The sequence below is a fragment of the Heptranchias perlo genome, chromosome 36 (genome assembly GCF_035084215.1).
Source record: "Heptranchias perlo isolate sHepPer1 chromosome 36, sHepPer1.hap1, whole genome shotgun sequence".
Taxonomy (NCBI): domain Eukaryota; kingdom Metazoa; phylum Chordata; class Chondrichthyes; order Hexanchiformes; family Hexanchidae; genus Heptranchias; species Heptranchias perlo.
This window is the reverse complement of record NC_090360.1, coordinates 11,524,887-11,544,624: the sequence shown is the minus strand read 5'-3', so window position 1 is coordinate 11,544,624 and position 19,738 is coordinate 11,524,887. Positions and strand designations below refer to the sequence as shown.

The 19,738-nt window shown below is 39.2% G+C and overlaps 1 protein-coding gene across 2 annotated transcripts in view; it reads left to right on the top strand.

The window, feature by feature from the left end:
* Positions 1 to 19,527, top strand: part of lrmda (leucine rich melanocyte differentiation associated) — a 660,838-nt gene extending 641,311 nt beyond the window's left edge. For both annotated transcript variants that reach the window (XM_067972552.1, XM_067972551.1), the window contains one exon: positions 17,717 to 19,527. In XM_067972552.1, coding sequence (XP_067828653.1) covers positions 17,717 to 17,851 — 135 coding nt within the window. In that variant the 3' untranslated portion in view covers positions 17,852 to 19,527. The remainder of the gene's footprint in view (positions 1 to 17,716) is intronic.
* The last annotated feature ends 211 nt before the right edge of the window (positions 19,528 to 19,738 follow it).

The window sequence follows — 19,738 nt, the reverse complement described above, 5'->3', positions numbered from 1 at the left end:
TTGGGGCAAGTTGGAAGCCAGGAGCAGAGTTTTTTGGGACAGAAGAAAAAAGTCTGAAGAGCACTTTTGCAGGTGGGAGGGACAAGAGATGGGAGAAGCTGGGAGTGCACTTTGGGAGAGTACTTTTGGAATGGGGGAGAGAAGAAGGGAGTGACACTTTTGGAAGGGAGAGAGGGAAGAAACCAGGAGTACATGGGTGAGGGGGGAGAAAGAATATCAACATGAACTGCTCGCAAGGGGCAGAAGGAAAGGAAAGAAAAATGGTAGCATTAACTAGAGGGGAAAGGAAGGGCGTTGTGTGCTTTAGGCACAGACCAAGGATGAGCAAACCATGAACTAATTTGAACCCATTTAAAATGTGCTGATACCAATAGGAGACATCCGAATTTGATGTATCCTGGCTATTGCCACATATTACATGGGCAAGCTGATATTGTTGTTCCTCAGAACAATTTACATCTTAGCACCTGATCTTTAAAACAAAAAATTATTTTAAGACAAGGAACATTGACAATTTTTTCTAAAAGAACACTGCACAATCTGTGTTTGTTGTGAAGCATTTGTTTTACCACTCAGCGTCACCTGATGCCACTAGTCATTATGGAGCTAAAACTGAAGATGAATGAATACCTTTTGTGTTAAATAAGGTGCTTTTATACTTTCCCCAAGTTCTAGGTGAGTGATACCAAACGGTTCTCTCCCAGGCATTTACTATCTTGTACCTCTGCTCTCCCATAGGCCGCTTGGGGACAAGTCACACAAGGAAGACTCAGTATTGTGGGCACACACACAACATCGGGCCTCTGTTTTCCAAAGTGGCCTTCTCCAACAAACCTGTAGGAGAGTAGAGTACAGAATAGCATCAACAATTTGATTTCACTTCAAACTTTAAAAAAAAATCAGAGTGCAGATGGGGAACAGATGCTGAGTTGTCCCAGTGTGTCGTACATGCTTAGGTCAAAACACAACTTTATGTCATGGTGCAGACATGCTGATGTGCTGAACCAGCTCAGCTTGTTTACAAGGCCATTGTGGGAGACAGGAGCACTGGTGGCAGCAGTCAACAGAATGGAGGCCAGTAGGTTCATATTTGCTCGTGCCATCGACTGCCTGGGACCCATATAGCAGTAGTCTGTGGTGCTGCATTAATGTAAAAGCACCTTTACTCCCTTAAGAAAATGGTTGGATATCTGATAGTTTGTGATGGACAGGAATAAATATATTTGTCTCAAGGCCTTAGAAGCTTTTTAGATCAGGAATAATCTAACACTTCAATGCAAATTTGTACTCAAAATCATTTTCTCTGTTGGTAAATTGGCAGGGAAAGTATATATGATTGTTTTGTAACAGCTGTCATGCAGTGTAGTTAGAACCCTTAAGTAGCTCCTGTTGTTTTGTTTTAAATTTATAAAAACCGTGTGTCTAATCCCCTGGAGCTGACCTATAATACTTTTTATATTTGCCCAAAATTTCATCCATAATATTTCTTGACTGAAAACACATGGTAAACAGATTCTGCTATTCAGCTGACACCATTTTTATTTCAAATTTGGCATCTTCCAACTGACATGAATGACAACTGTGGCAGCAATCACCTCCTCAAATCTCTCCTCGGTGTCTCTCCTGGTTTCTGGCATCCTTTCTTTTTAAATTTCTATCAGATGAGCATACTTTCTTTGGCATGCACTGTCGAATCTTTTCATGTTAGTTGATCGGTCCAGCAAGAGCCTTTGCCCTGTATTGCTATTTATTTTGTTTTGCGATGATTTCTCTTTTTCGCATTTATGTAAAACTTGGCACAGATCTGCTGGATTTCTTTTTTTTGTTGTTTTTTTTATTGCTTTGTAAGATGTACACAAAATAGGCTTCATGCTCTCACAGAAAGGGGTTATGGGCAATGCTGACGAGGGCAAGTACATTGACCAGGGTTTACAATCTGTAAAATTGGGACAGACACAAAGCAGCCAACTCTGCAAATTGTGCTGCCTCACCACCAGTTTTGACTGGCATAATGAATTTGTGCTATGGCAACTAACTTATCTGCTGAGCAGAAACTTTGAGAAGTTTTTTTTTAATCTCAGTTTTAACAAGAACCAAAAAAAAATGGAATTTGTCGTCTCGGATGCAATGACATCATCACAGCACAGGTCCACTGACTTCTGTTCTAAACTGAATAGAATTGTCCCTGTGAAGGATAAATTGGAAAATTACACTTACCTTTATATGGCCCATTATAGGCTGAGGTAATTAATTAAAATTATATGAACAATAGAGTAGAGGGGAGAAACCTGAGATTTAGCTGCCCTGAAAGTAGGGTTGCCAACTCTGTTGGATGTGTTCCTGGAGGTTTCATCACATGACCTCCCACCTCCAACCGCCCGGCCCAATCAAACAGCTTTTTCTCCCACCTCCCATATTTTCATAATTAATAAACGATAGTGTTCAAAGAAAATAAAAAAGACACACAGTCCTTTAATGCCCCGATGATTTTTCTCCCAGTTTGCTCACAGCAGTCTAGGATTTTAATTTTTAATTCCTGGAGTCTCCAGGGCAATCCTGGACCGTCTCTATTGAACTAGAAATATCAAGTCACCTTAACCAAGGAACGTCCCCTCCCCTCTCCTTTCCTACCGAACTTTTCAGTGCTAATTTTAAATAACTATATGTCTGACAGAATGGTAGCCCTCTTCAAATGTTATGATTTTTTATTTTTTGCGTTTTGAAGTTAGATATGACAGTTTTCTAGAGAAGAAACATTTTCTCTGCTGTACCCAATGTTCTAACCATTCCAGTTTTGAGGAAAGATGGGAGACTGACTGACACCTGTTTCATATCACTGGAGTGTGGTAATCTTTTTGAGCACCAACAGATAACAGACACTTAAAGCTGCTCACCTGTGGTTTCTAGCTCTGAGTTACATATATTTTGGGGAGCGACATTGCATTGTATTTACCCGTGTCTATAATGGTGAAGTGGTAGTTGATTAGCATTGGAACTGGCAGCTCTAGAGGGGATGGCAATTTGTTAATTGCGCCAACGGCTAGGAATTAATGCTGCGCATAAAGGAGAGATTAAAAATTGTAGCTTTTTGAACAAGTTATTTTGTTCTTTCTCCCATGTTAAGACCCTGCTCTGGCATTTGCCAAAGATGCTGTATAGCTGGCTTAGGCTGCAAAAGTGGATTAGGGGTATTGCTTTCTCCAGTTTTTGTTCATCGTTCCCTTTCTGTGGAAATTGTCCACAGCAGCATGGTTGAGATTGGAAGGTTGGGGATGTGTAGAACTATGGGTACAATCTCATCTCTCACTACACCTTAGTATAATATTTTGAACCAGTATCCACTGGTGGGAAGGTTTGAAGAAAAAGAAGTAAAGGGATAATAAAGGCATTTGATAAAGTACTACATAACAGACTTATTCGGAAAATAGAAGCACATGGGATTAAAAGGACGGTGGTAACTTGGGTATGTAATTGGCTAAGGGATAGGAGGCAGAGAGTAGTGGTCATAATAGACTTTTAAGTGTAGCTTAATACAAATCCCTGCTGTTGTTATGCATCTGTGTTGAGGCCTTCAGTTACACAGTCCTAACAGACCTGTACTCAAACTCTGTATTGTGGTGCTGACGGTTTGCTGCATGGAACCGTTCTGAGGTTTCCACAATTCAATTCACTTGTACCCATTGCATCTGTCAGAGAATGAGGTAGAGTTTGTAAAAGTTTGCAGAGAGGATTGGAGAATGTCGCTAAAAGCAGGTTATTTAGTTTAGACGGGTCTTTCCTTGTCCACTGGTTTCTGATGTTCTTAATCTATCGGTCCGATGTTGCTCATCCTTACTTGGTACAAGTACCAGATGTAGTGTAAAATAATGTTCTCCTTTTACTGCAGTTATTCATCTGGTGACCTCTGAACTGCTGTTCCCCAGTGTAATTATTTCAGATGGTAACCAAATCAATTTGCAATGTTCTAAACATATTTTTGGTCCAAAAAGTATTTGGTTCATCTCATGAATGTTCTAGGCTACAATTCTTTTGGAAATAAATACTTTTTAGTGGGTTGCCAACAGAAAATAGATAATGTGTATTTTAAGGACTAGTTTTAAATCAGAATGCACAAATCTTCCTTTTACTGCCTTTCCAAAAGCCTTGGGACTCTGCAAGGGCTTGATAGTGAGTGTTGCTGAATCTTTCCCTGGGATATTAAATATGTAATATATCGTTTCCTCTGCTATGAACGCACTACTATTGAGCCAGAAAATAAAAACATGTGGATCAGAAAAAAATTCTTGGTGAATTTAAATCTGACAGTAACAAATGACCTATTTAAAAGATCATCATGTTTAATTATTTTGCACTGTAATGTGTATTCTTCACAGTCCAGTCTTAATGCACGCTCCTCCTCCCCAGTTGACGAGTGATATTTAAAGATCTGTTCTTTCTCAAACCCATGCCCTATTAGAGATGTAAGACTATGTGCATTGTGTGGCCTCAGTGGAAGCTTCGATGACGTGTCATTTGCTGCCTTGCGATGGGCATTAGGAGGTTGCCCAATGTATTGCTCTTCAAACTGTTCCCATTATTTAAGAAACATGAGATTTCTTTCAACACGTTTCTGTGTTGATGAAAATCAGAGCTAAGGTTTTCTACAGTATTAGCACCAGATCTTCAAACTTTTTTTTAAACTCCTGGCATTCATTTTGTTTTCTGTCGAGTGATATTTTTGGGGGAATCCTATACATAACAATTTTTGTTCTACACATTGGAAAAGGTGCTGCTGATTAGTTCACTGTGAGCTCACTATCAAGACAGCATTTGTCCAGCGCAGCAGTGTAACTCACCCCACCTCTCAGTTTGTTCATCAAGAGCATTGCTTCCCTAATCTGTGCTATGTTCACTCTATACTTCAGTAGAAATATCCTGCTGGGAACTGCTATAACGAATATCATTAGAAGAATAGAGAATGTGCATTTCAGTAAGGAATTTGAAGATGTCAGCCATGGCTCAGTGGTAGCACTCTTGCCTCTTGAGTCTTCGGGTTGTGGGTTCAAGTCCAACTCCAGAGATTTAGCACAAAATACAGGTTGACACTCCCAGTGCAGTACTGCAGCACTGTTGGAGGTGCCGTCTTTCAGATGAGACATTAAACCAAGGCCCCATCTGCCCTCCCAGGTGAATGTAAAAGAACCCATCGCATTATTCAAAGAAGAGCAGGATAGTTCCCCATAGTGTGCTGGCCAATATTATCCCTCAACCGACATCAGTAAAACAGATTATTTGGTCATTATCACATTGCTATTTGTGGGAGCTTGCTGTGTGCAAATTGGCTGCCGCGTTTCATACATTACAAAAGTGACTACACTACAAAAGGATTTAATTGGCTGTAAAGTGCTTTGGGATGTCCTGAGGTTGTGAAAGGCGCTATATAAATGCAAGTTCTTTCTTCTTTACATTTAGGAGATGTTAGCACTCTCTAGTGATCAATTTAGCATTCTATTTCACCTTATGCTAACACATGTGTAGTAGACTTCCTCCTTTGACCTCATTTTTGCCCAGTTGTAAACTGTGTACATTGAAAATAATATCCTTATTCTAGCCATGTGTGACACTTTAAAGGAATATTTCAGGCAAGACCCCCACAAAGCAGATTTCTATGTCTCCCCAATTATATTGCATTTAGGTTTAAATCAGCCAGTTTTCATTATACTTCGAGGGTTATCCCAAATGTGAAGGCAGCATCCCATGTTTCTTTTGGGAATGCTGTGTTACAGTACCTGAAAATGGTACCTGACGTGGCATTGCTGGGTATCAAGTTTAGCACTTCCTGACTACAACTTTGCTAATACATTTTAGTAAAGAGCATAAGGCCCGTCTAAAGATCAGTATTATTTTAACATTTGGGAGATGGGAAAGTTTAAAAATATTGCCTAAGTGCAGTGCTGTATTCCCTTATAATATTTTGTCAGCATTTGGTTCAAAGCTGAGTTTGCAGGAGTGTTGAGGACTCCTTTGTCATTGTGTGGCATTGCAGAGTGATGTAGCGCTTTGTGATTAAGCATAGGAATTATATTCATCCGGCTATGCAGAAGGACTATTAAAAAGCAGGAAATAAAATAATACATGGTTTTAGAAAGATTATGTGTAATTTTTATTTTACACAAGGAAGTTTCATATAAAAGAGAAAGGATTACAAATAGATTTCTGCAGATTTTTCCTGGAGCATTTTTTTAATAACTCACCTGTGACTTGTTAACTTAAATTGTATATGATCTTTCTCACTCATAAAATACATTGTAGATTCTCCTGTTCCCTTGGTTAGCCTCTGTATCTACTGAGCATAATATTTGACTCTTGCTCTTGAACAACAACAACTTGCATTTATATCGCACTGTTAACGTAGTAAAATGCCCCAAGGCGCTTCACAGATGCATTATCAAACAAAATTTGACACCGAACCACATAAGGAGATATTAGGAAAAGTAACCAACAGTTTGGTCAAAGAGGTGGGTTTTAAGGAGTGTCTTAAAGGGATCTGGGGGTCCTAGTGCAAGAAAATCAAAAAGTTAGTATGCAGGTGCAGCAGGTGATCAAGAAGGCCAATGGAATGTTGGCTTTTATTGCTGGGGGGATAGAATATAAAAACAGGGAGGTATTGCTGCAGTTATATAAGGTATTGGTGAGACCGCACCTGGAATACTGCATACAGTTTTGGTCTCCATACTTAAGAAAATACATACTTGCTCTCGAGGCAGTACAAAGAAGGTTCACTCGGTTAATCCCGGGGATGAGGGGGCGGACATATGAGGAGAGGTTGAGTGGATTGGGACTCTACTCATTGGAGTTCAGAAGAATGAGAGGCGATCTTATTGAAACATACAAGATTGTGAAGGGGCTTGATCGGGTGGATGCGGTAAGGATGTTCCCAAGGATGGGTGAAACTAGAACTCGGGGGCATAATCTTAGAATAAGGGGCTGCTCTTTCAAAACTGAGATGAGGAGAAACTTCTTCACTCAGAGGGTGGTGGGTCTGTGGAATTTGGTGCCCCAGGAAGCTGTGGAAGCTACATCATTAAATAAATTTAAAACAGAAATAGACAGTTTCCTAGAAGTAAAGGGAATTAGGGGTTACAGGGAGCGGGCAAGAAATTGGACATGAATTTAGATTTGAGGTTAGGATCAGATCAGCCATGATCTTATTGAATGGCGGAGCAGGCTCGAGGGGCCAATTGGCCTACTCCTGCTCCTATTTCTTATGTTCTTAAAGGAGGAGAGAGAAGTAGAGAGGCGGAAAGATTTAGGGAGGGAATTCCAGAGCTTTGGGCCTAGGCAGCTGAAGGCACGGCCGCCAATGGTGGAGCGACTAAAATCGGGGATGGGCAAGAGGCTAGAAATGGAGGAGCGCAGAGATCTCGGAGGGTTGTAGGGCTGGAGGAGGTTACAGAGATAGGAAAGGATGAGGCCATAGAGGGACTTGAAAACAAGGATGAGAATTTGAAAATCGGGACCGGGAGCCAGGGGTAATGGGTGAACAGGACTTGGTGCAAGTTAGGATACAGCTGATGTCCACTAGGATCCATTCAAATAACAAAGAGGAAAAGTTAATTCAAACCAATTAATACATATTTAAGCAACAACCAATTTCATTCCTGCATTTCGGATGTTTTCAGAAACTATGAATCGAGTTACAGTGTATAGGCCATTATAAAAGAAATGAAAATGATCAGTACACATGCTGCATTACAGATACTCAAAGCACAATTGTTAATACCTAGCCCTTCCTTCTTTAATTTTCAGTTTTCAGTTTGCCTGATAGAATGAGTGTTAACAGTTACATGAAGTGGGGGGAGCACCATGGCCCCGAAAGTAATTACAGACAACTTTCAGGCAGAGCCACTGCTGTGGTCATTCAAAGTCCAGAGGCCACTGACTGTAATGAAAAATATGTCACTATTAGTGCTGCGGATTCATGATAGTGTGTCAGACAGTCACCATATTCAGTAATTAATAGGTTTAAAGTGTGCAACCATTACAGATTTTTGTGAATAAATTGTGAGTAAATATTGATTCTTTTATTGATTAACCACCATTTCTTAGACATTTTATGATGCAAATGACAAAATCTGACTGGCTGTGTATGTAATAATAGATTGCACAATGTGGCAGGATTTCATTTAACCTGTACTCTTAATATGGTATTTCTGTATTTATGACACAGTCCTGCCATACTGGTTTCTAAAATATTACATTTGCCTCCTATGTATGTTACTATTTGAATAATTTATAACCCAAAACAAAACTGCTTTTAATTCATACTAATTTATTTGGCAAATTGTGTCCATTTTTTTGAATAAGATTAAGAATGTTTTCTTTAATACGCTTTTTTTCTAAAGAAAAAAGGTATGCTTTGCAAGAACAGACGTTTCATTCAAATGTTTGCACGTCTATATTTTTCATGAAAATATTGATAAAATAAAAAGAAACCTGGAATCATTGGATTACCTATAACAACCTGACTTGTTGGTACAAGTAATATTAATGGATAGTTTTGATATAGCAGCAGAATCTGTCTGACAAACAGCCCTAAACCTCATCATCGTGCCACATTTGTTTCCAAAGTGGTGTTGTACACAGTCTTAAAGGGCCTATGCCATAAACTAACAATTACAGTAGAGTAAAATATATATTTTCTAGTACGGGGGCCTTAGTTACAGAATATAATCTGCACACTACAACATTCCAAGGACAATTAATTATTGGCTTTGATCGGTAACCTCGTTAAAGCAAATAATGAATGTGTTTTGTCCCACTGCTACAGTTTATCCAAAAGAGCAAATCGACATTTAAGAAAAATAAACAGATTGTACAAGATCTTCTTCATGAGACTGAGCACGTGCTACTGATTAATATCACTGAGCTTCTAAAATCATTTTTATATTGAGAGCATCCATTTAACAATGTAGATTAATTGGTTACCTCGGCTGCAAAAATCCTTAAATTGTTCGGCTCCCAGTAACAAGCAATTTATGTTGCTGTTTATTGCACATTATAGGGAACGAATGCTGTTTCAGATTTTTTTTGTGTATCTACTGCTTCTTTAATTAGTTGCTCTTTGGCAATGCATAATATTGTACTGTAAATGGGCAGGCCCCTGTGTCCTCATTTTATGCAGTAGAACTGCCAAGATTTGCTTCCAAGCCTCGCTACAGTGAAAAATGGCATGCATTTTCTTGATAGTCCATGTGGTTGTAGAGTATAAATGGCTAATGAATTACAGATGAACATTGACGCAAATTAATCTTTTTGATGTCCCTAGGTTATATGGCAGGCATTTAAAAGTTTAATCAATACACTAAAGTTGAAAACATGCAGGCACTGCAGTTGTTTGGATGTAATAAACATTGGAGGAAAGCTGGAGACTTGTACTCAGTACATGTATCATAATGACAGGTATTTATGTTTAATGGACTAAATATTTTTTACTGGAAGAGAACAAATGTCAGTTTAACTTTGAAGGTTCTGGATTTAAGTTAGCAATACAGTCTGGGGGAGATGGCTGCCATATCAAATAGTCTGTAAGGAAGCAAAAATCTAAACAATATAATGACTAATTGGTTCTGCCTTCAGTTAGTTAACTTTAATGAAGCAAAATTGTCTGGATTTTTGATTTTGCATATTAACATTTTCTCCTTTCTGTACAATAAAACACAGCCCGAACTGGTTATTTCATTTTGGTAACCTAGGTTTAACCTTTTCCACACTTTGATGTAAAGTGTTTGTTAAACTCACCATATCTTTCTAAAATGACTGCAGGGTGAACAATAACTATGAAGTCTAGTGTTGGTGCAGACTGATAAGCAGTCTGGATGAGATATATCCAGACTAAAATAACAACACCACTACACGCCCTATCTCTGTCTAACCCCATAATTCAGTCTCACGTGCAGTTATGGATGTCAGTGCTCTGTGAGTCTATCTTTTTCCTTCAGGTATTATTTCAGCCTTTCAGATAATAAGGAAAGTTTAATTGCATTGTTAATTGATTTTTTTTTGCACAGCATTATTACCATGATTGATTGCCATGTTGATGAAAATGTTAAATGCAGCCAATGTAAAGTACCAGGGCAGTAAGGAGGGAGAGCCTTGTGCAGAACAGATAACCTTGATGTTAAGAGCTACATCCTTTGGATATGTCTTTCCTTGACATATTGATGGCTCTGGAATGGGAAAAGCTGATTGTATGCAGAATACAATCATTAAACCCACTTCAGTGGGCTGTTGATTAATTTGTTTTTTCCTGAAGGTTCTAGTTAAACAGAAGGCCTCAGTAACCTCAAGAGCAGCAATATTTCAGAGTGGAAATTGTGTCTTAACTGATTCTCTCTTCTTCCCTGCGCCCCCCCCACCCTGCGAAAAAAAAAATCCCTGTTCCCATCATCACTACTGCAGAATAATCATTCGACACCAGTAGCAAATCTGAAGACAGCACATGCCCACATCAAAGCAGAGCATGTCAATGTCATTCAAGGATGTGGAGATACCCTCCCTTTTTTAAACAAAGTATGACATATGAGGAACAAAGTGTGGATTGTTCCACTGCCAAATTGTACATAATGGAAACATTAGCTTCAAGATAACTTTTAATCTGTCAGACTAATGGGTTCTTAATGTGTATAGGGGTTTAAATGTATGTCAGCCATGTCTGTATAAGGTAATATACTTGTGGCCCGAGAGGATCTCGATGACTGTACGCTCGACACAATATGGTTTATTATTGTGTATCAGCTCATCATTCTGTTCCCACGGACTTTGAGCTGCTTCTCAATTTTCCTGTAGCAGATTATATGAAGAAGGGGCCTGAAATGGCCTGCTTTCTTTCCAGTTTCAGGTGCAGTGCTGCCCCTCAAGTGTATCAGATAAAGCTGCACCTCATCATCATTAATGAGTTACGCTGAAACCTTGGGACACAAAACTTTTTTCAGTGTGTCCACACGTGCATGTGATTTACAGGTTACCCTTGTACTGATTCTGCGCCTTTTCCTTTACGCTGTGTTAGACATGTAGAAAAGAAAATGCGAATGTCAACTTTTCCAGATCAGATTGCAGCCGATTAGATCTCCTCAGTGAACATTAAGGGATGGAAATAGAAACTGACAGTCTTTACATTTGTAATAGGCATCATCTGTACCTAATTTTGGTTTGTTAAGTTGTAAGTTATCAAAGTTAACAAAAATAAATATAATAAAAACATAAAGGTTTAATATTAAGAAAATGCATTTACAGCACATTCCTCTTAGTGTCATTTTCAATTTATCCGCTCAAGACATGTAACTAAACAAGTTGGCACAGGCAGTGAATACATCTTTGGTCTCTACCAATTATTGGTTATGACATTTAGAAAAGCAACAGTTTAAAGAGACAGTATCCCTTTTGTTTGAGTCGACGGTTTTTAAAAAATCTAACGTATAAAAGGCTGTTCATATTATTTCAGACTTTTAAAATTGTGGTTCTGAATTATGAGACTTGTCACAAAATTCGAAAGCTAATGGAATAAACCTGTAGACCAACGTGTTACTGAAATCCTGCCACTTGTGAAAAAGGCTGCCATAGCTCACACACAACTGGGACCATGGGTCAATCTGTACATAAAACACAAAAGAATGCAAACCATGGACCTCGGTCTGTGCTATGTTTAATCTTAGCTAGGGAGCTACTGTTGGCCAAGGCACCCATGAGGTAGGAAAGAGAAAGTCGGCCAGGGTTCCCACTCCTCATTGGTAACCAAGATCCCTGCTGAAAGTACGTGTGGTCCAAAATGGACCACATGCCAATATACGTGAATTACTACGTATTACTGGCATTTCCAAAAATTATTATATCTTGTCACACTTACAAAGCCTTTTAATTTTTTTGTAATTTTGTTTTGCAAATCTACAGTTACACAGTGTATTGACATGTCACCCCTATTTTGTTGTCATGAACTTTTCAAAAGTTTACACATGGATACATATTTCTGGACCTATTGTATACTTTGACTGCACAGTGTTTGCCTGGCTTCAAATGGGTTGCTCTTGTTGGCTTAGGTCCCCTCATACATTGGCCTGCTGTCTTTTCCTAGGACATAGATTGGGTATTAGGGAGCTGGGCTTATGTTGAATGCGGCTCCAGGAAGAGAACACAGACTGTCCAGTATTTTCCCCAGGCCCAGGAGGAAGCTAAATATCACACATTGCAATTTGGATATGTCCAATAGGTTTTTAGCCCCATATTTGTTGTGGGAAGGGTGGCACTCTGCCACTGTGAGGGCATACATCATCTTATAGCTAACAGAGAAATTTATGCCAACCTGTATACTGCGGGGGGCTCTGATTCTCCAGTGGCTAGGCCTAGCCAGCGTAGGCCTGGAATGTATGCATAGTGAGTAGGGCTGCCAATCCTCCAGGATTGTCCTGAAGACTCCAGGAATTAAAGATTAAACTCAAGGACAGTGCTACAAGCAACCCGGGAGGAACATCATAGGGACATTAAATAAAAATTGTGTCTGAATTTTTGCATTTTCTTTGAACATTTATTAGTTCTAAAAACATTGGAGGTAAGATTAAAAGTACTGTTTCACTGACAGTCAAGTATCATCCATTTGGGTAATTTAGAGCCTGCTGGCTTTCCAATTGGCGAAGCACGCGAAGATGGATGTGTCTGGTGACCAATGGAGGGAGTGTGAGGGCAGGGCGGTTGGGGGCAGGTGGTCGTGTGATGAAACCTCCAGGAATATGTCCAACCAGAGTTGGCAACCCTAATAGTGAGGGAAGTTGTGATGGCCGTTTTGGACCACCATCCAGAATTGGTGGATACGGGGGAATGTCCAGAACATTTGTTATACATGTTATAGTACATTTTCCATCTGCATTATCTGTGGTATAGTTAAAGGCATTAGCTGGTTCATAATTCACAATTTCACCAATTTTTTCTAAAAGACTACTTCAATACAGAATTGGACATGGGGCAACCTGGGGGTAAATTAGAATCTTTGGCCTGATGGTCCTTGTGATTCCAATGAAATATAATCAATCATACTTGTAAAAGAACTCCCATCATAAACTCTCAAACTACCAACGCAACAATGTTGTATAGTTTATTTCTGCGATTTAAAAAGTCTGCCAATGCCTTTATTTTTCATCCAAAATTCATTTTTGCATCACTAATTTGAAAAGGATTTTGTACAAAATGCAACCATATGTCCAATATCAAAATGTGTAAACCTGCCAGAGAGAGGCAGGGTGAGGAAAATACAAGTAAATGGATGGGAATGTTACCATAATGTGAATTGAGAGTGACGGGGCCTGGTTATTTCAGCACAGCAAATTACTTTTACATTTTGAAAATGCAGAACTAAAAGGCAAAACAGCACCAGGAAACTGTTGGCAAAAACATTTGGGCCACAACACCTTCAAAAGAAAGTTCCAGATGCCAGAAAAGTAATTAACGGCTGTTCCCAGTTAATTGGAAAGTATTTACTTTGAAAGGGTGTTTTTAAAAACTGAAGATGAGAATTAGCACGAGACAAAATATTGAAGCGCAATGTCCATGTTGAGTATTTTACAAGTTTTCTGGAGACTACATGTCATCCCCACCTCCCCACCCTTTATACATTTATTTTGTGTACTTTTCAAGTGAACAATTTCTCGGGTACTTTGTATCGTTAAAGTTTAACTGTTCAGTTGCAACACTTCCTTTCATAAAGCAAATTGTTCCTTTACTTGCGTAATATGTGAGCTTCCTATTTTAAATTAGTATCTTTTTATTGCCCCTTTGAACTCCGAGTTTATCAGGTATACATGAAAGCTGTAAAATATGATTTGCTATCAAATCACAGCTGCATCGCCTAGTGTGGTTTCTCTGCAAAGCTAACACTTTAAACAAAAAATTAAACCGTTTCAGACCCCGGGAGTTTCAGAAATTTCAGTTGACTTTTACTGTCACCAGCGCAAGCACCTTTATCCCCAGGCGAGCAGCAGCAGCTGGAATTTATTTCCTGCTGCCAGACAGTCCGACTGCTTTACGATACATCCAGAAAGTCACTTTCTTTACTATTCTAACCCTTTATTCGAGGTGACAGCTGCTCACACGTTACCGTACAGAGCACCTCAAGTAGCCAGAGTTATCAGAAAAAATGAGTGTCCCGCCGTTACAAGCTCAGAATGTAGAATGACTGAGGTTATCCCGAGGCCTCTGGGCCCCAACTTCCCTGACAGAACAACCGCTGGTAACATAAAACTTGACTACAGTTTGTAATGATGTCTGGGGAAAAACTAGTCGGAGGAGCAGCAGTGAATACTGCAAGTGATAGGAGATGATGTCAGATTCAGTTAGGAGTGCAGACAGTGTTGGAATATGGTTGGCACTAATATGGTACCAGTATCTTTCTCCTCATCTCTGTTTTCTGTCACTGCTCACAATTCTGGGCCTGTCTCCACAACTGACAATGTCTTTTCAGATCACGTTATTGCCAGCGCAGAGTGCACTCAGCACATCATCACTCAGCTCCTTTGTTTGAAGCCTGGTCTTTTGTCATTAATGCACTTGATATCTATTTAAAACTGACGGAGAATATGGGATCTGTTTTCCTGTCTCGAGATCATTGACAATATTAATACCACATGTCCTTGCTTCATTTTCTAAGCGCTGACACCTAGCTGCAGTCTCTTGCATTCATCAAGTGACTCTTTCACCAGGATGTCTGTTAGCAGTCCTGTTTCTAATCCGTCAGTAACACCAGTAGATTGCAATCACCAACTGTTAACATAGGCTACAAAAACATGTTCTTAACAAGTCACTTCATTTATTTTATTTTGAAGGTGGGGGGTGGGGGGTGCAGGTGGAGAAGAGCGTGATGAATCTAACTTGTAGAGGGCAGAAGCCAAAAGGTGTTTGTGGAAAGAATTGATCCGAGTAGCCGGAAGGCATCGAATGTTAAACATTGACCAAATAGCCCTGCAATTGTGAGTTTGTGTCCTATTGAAACCAAGCTGCCTCTGTGCTTCGAGCGTATCAATAGAGTTGTTCCACCTGAACTGCCTGCTTGTCTGACCTTATGGGTCAGAGTGCAAATGGCAAGCAGCTCACTGTTTGATTGGTTTACCGTACTGTCATTCTCTAAATTTGACCAATGACTCTGTTGAGTTCTGCAGCTGCTATCAGTACAATTGGATACTTTGCTGCATTTGTTTTTCCAATGATTTGGGGTGCTGTAGAAGAACTGAGTAAAAGTAGGGTCAAATCTGCCTGAGGGTTGTTAGAGAAATTGCAAGGTGTGTTTATGTTACGTAAAGAATCAAATCAATGTTTACAAGTCAGGGGCTGAGCAAAGGTAATTGGCAGTTTAATGAACCAATCAAAAGGCATGACATTGCTTGCACAAAATCATTCAATAATTTAGTGTGTAACATTTGGGTGTCATGTCAAGTTAGAGATAAAATTCCTTTTTTGCGCAGTTGACACATCATCTCTACACATCGGCACTGTTTCCCCATGAGATCAACATTATAGTACCGTACATCTTGTGAGTCATTATTTTCCCCACATGTACTCTCTTTCAAGGATGCTCTTTCCCTCCTTGATGCAGTTCAATCATCACTTCCTTCCATGAGCCTGTCAATCCCTTCTGGAGATCATAGTGAGTGATGTTCTTCTCCTGAGATCAGCTCTTCCCAGCATAGAGGGGGGAAAAAATGATAGACTGATCCCATCTGCTACTAAAAAATTAAAAATGGACCAATAATGTTAAAAAGTACAGAAAATTAAATTACATGAAACATGTCAATACATCACTATAAAGTAAAAGCTTTCACTTAAATAAAAGAATCCTTCAGATCCAACACACTAAGCAATAACTGCCTCCCTCCCTGACTGTGGAGGCGTGTTGAGTGGTGGGAAAAGTTAGGCCCTGATCGTTTCATGAGACTTGTTTGCGTCTCTGCCTTCCTTAGTGAATTGCTTTGCCCCTTCCTAGTCTGAGTGTAAAAAGAATGAAAGCAACATGTATTCAAATGTGAAAAGAAGACATACAACAGGACTTAGTTTGCAGATAAAATAACCACGAGTGATATCAGATGTATGACCTGTGAGTTATATAGTGCTGCTGACTCACTGGGATCCTTTACTTGTCCATTAGCCAACAGGCCCCAATCATACACTGAGTTTATACTACACAATGAACTATTTGTACAAGTTCATATAAGTTATGCTTTTTAAGATGGAAACAATGTGATGGCTTTATCTTGTGACGGGGACTGCTGTGTGTTCCATAATAGAGTTGCTATATTGTGATGTCCTGACATAGTAATTTAGTTCAAAGTAAAGGTTGGCCAGCTTTTGTCTGCTTCGTGAAATGTTAGAAACTAACAGTCAAAAAGAATTAGTCTAAAGCTTCATATTTTTTTTATTATTAAAGGTCGTAATCTCCAAGAAATGAATATTGTAAAGATGAATTAACTCTTAACTAATAGAACATAGCACAAAGATGCTCCTAATAGCACAGTTTAACTAGTAGGTAGCTGAGTTGTAGAGACCAGGAAGGTCCATATTTGATCCCTGGTCTCTCCTGAGTCAGCTGATCTTGGATGAGGTGCTACAATTGACCTCAGAGGTCCTGGGTTGGAGAAGAGAAAATCAGTCAAAGTTCCTGCTGTCGGACACTGTAAATGTACATGTGTGGAAAGTTCCTGCTGTAGGTCCCTGTAAGTGTACATGTGTGGATGCCAGGTGAGATCAGGATTTGTCTTGGCTGTGATGCCCCCACAGTCAAATAGTCTATCAACACTCACTGTCGAGTCTCAACTGTGAATAATGGTCACTTGGGTGAGGTACCAGAGAGGTCTGGTTTCTGTGGATTCATTCAGTGAATGAAAGGGGGAGTAAAATCTGAGACTTTCTATTTAATACATGTAAGAGTATTTTGTGCTCACTGTGGGTAAGCAACAATGGTACTAAAGTATTATTTCTTGCTGAAAAAGTGCTGTCATCTTGTGTTCAGATACACATCAAAGTTGCCTCTAGGTTGCCCCACAAAGCTGGAATAAGCTTGAACTTGGAAGAGAGGATTTTCTGCCCCTCCACTACTTTACTTCTGTGTCCAATGCCAGCCTTCCAGCTTCTCTGATTGTTCAATGTTTGTTGCATTTATAAGCATTTGTATGTTGTGGAAGCTTGATTGAGGTTACTCAACCTCTTTTCACTTTGTACTTCAAATAGGCATCTGAGAGATGCCTTTCATCCCATCTGTATGGACTAAACTCGAACTCAAGAGCTGAAAGGGAATGTTCTGACCCACTGTGTAACCCAGTTGCCTGACCATCAGATTTTATCTACAGGCTCTGTTCCTTGAGATAGCCTTATCTAAAAGCTTTGTGTCTTTCCACGGTCCACTGTGACAGGCCAGCTAATTGAAGTGCTTAGTGTGTCAGAGAGAACAACTTTATTCCCAGTTTGACCATAAAGTGATATAATCTTCTTTGGGATGGAGTCTTCCACCTTCAGAGGAAAAAGATACTTGCCTGCCTCAGTGATTATCCTTATTCCTGTTTCCTGTGTCATAGAATCGCACTAGGCTTAGAGATATTCACAATTAAGTGAGTATCTTGGAAAAGGAAAATATGTAAGTTTGTTTTCTTGAGAAAAAATTTAAAAAGACTATTTACTTACTGTAAGTTTTTTTTTGCATTTGTAGGTGTATTTGCCAAATGCCGCTATGTCTATCATGGAAGACACTCGGAGGGGAACAGATTCATCCGCGATGACCAGCTTTAAAAACAGTTCAGTCAGCCTTCCTGCTTTCACCGGTTTATATTTTTTTAAAAGATGAAGACTTATTTCCAAATAAAAAAAAGCACAGAGAATACAACTTCAGCCTGCTTGTGTCTTCTGCTGACTTTGCCATGCCTGTCAAGAACAACCTTTCAGTCTAGTCTGAGCAGTCACATAGAGATTGACATGATTGCCTTTAAGCAGGGCCCTTCTATCGCCATGACAGACAGCTGCACCGAAGCTGCAGGCCTGACAGGATGAGCCTCATGATGGATTGCCTGGTACAACTGCTGCTCATGGGAGGGCAGAGGTCACACCTGAGGTTGAACTGAGCATGCTTATTGCATCACACCAAGTTCTAGAAAGTCACATTAAGCCTTTCCTTCACTCATTACAATGACTTGTTGTTGAGTAATGGGGAAATTCTGTTCCATTTTATAGATGGCCGCGGACAAGATGAAATGAATAGTCATATTAAATCGTAAATCCCATTGACTGACCAACATTATTTCAGGGACTTTATCCTGATTTATCTTTTTGCCTTATGGGTCTTATTTTGAGGCTGGGAAGATTGATATCAACCCCATTAGATGAGATTCTCTTTTTCACTTTGATCAGTGAGGGTTCACCAACAAAATTGACAACTCTAGCAGACTGAATAGATTGTACTTGTACCTCCGTGTGGCTTTGACTTTTGATGTATTGAAAACCTAGTCTACCTTTACTGCAACTTTTTTCTTAAGCAGCAGACCATTTCTGAACCGTGTTAAGATTTTTTTTGAATGTCATACTTGCTGTCTCTTACCAAATTTGAGTAGGATTTGCAATTTATCCCTACTGTAAAAGATGGAGAAAAAAATATTTTGGGACACATCCTCTTCGGTGTTCAAAACCTATTCAGTTGAGGTCAGATTTTTTTGTAAGAGACTTTTTTTTTAGTGCAAGCAATACAGTAGGAAAATAATCTGACAAAATCAAATTCAGTGTTTGGACTTTTTGTTGCACATGTTTTTCTACACAGTACGATATTAGATTTGGATATCTGTTGTTCAACGCTGTACAGCACTGAGTTTGGGCACATGTGGTTTCTACACAGTACAGTGTTGCGTTTGGATGCCTGTGTTTTTCTACATGGTACGGTGTTATGTTTGGATACCTGTGTTTTTCTAGACTGTACAATGTTGTGTTTGGATACCTGTGTTTTTCTAGACTGTACAGTGTTATGTTTGGATAACTGTATTTTTCTACAATGGACATGTTGCTGTTTTATATTTAATACGGTGACTAAACATTTGGATACACATGCTTTTCTACACTGTACAGCATTGTGGTTTTGTTGTATTTAAGGCAATGGCTAAACGTTTGGATACAGGTTTTCTCTACATAGCTGTGCTGTGCTGTCGTATTTAATACAGATGATGTTCTAAAAATCTCGAGTTTATAGTTTTTTAGCAGATCCATTGGAAACATTATGTAGTGATGAGTAACATTTATTGTAAAACAGATAGCCTGTCTAAACAATATGAAATTATTAAAGTATTATTTACATATGCTAAGAGTATTATGTTTACATTGTTTGGATTTAAAAACTAACAAAGTAACTTTATTAATCTGTGCCTGACATACAACTGCAATAATTTACATTCCCATATTTTGCAAAACACGCTTATAGCAGTTTATTATTTAGCTCTGTTGGTTGTTTCACTTCTTTATAAAATAAAAGCATTCACTAAATTGTTGGATTCTTCCTGGTCTGGTGAAGGCAGTTTTCTATCTCAGCTTCAAATCGTCAGGACAGTGTACAAATGTAGCTGCAGGTATGGGATTGTAAGCACATGGACTGTGCTTGAAGTAGTGTGTCGGCATTTCCTGCACAAACTCTTGGATTGCTGTTTTTAAAAAAAAACAGATTTTTTCAATCTATTTTAAGGATACAAAAATGAAG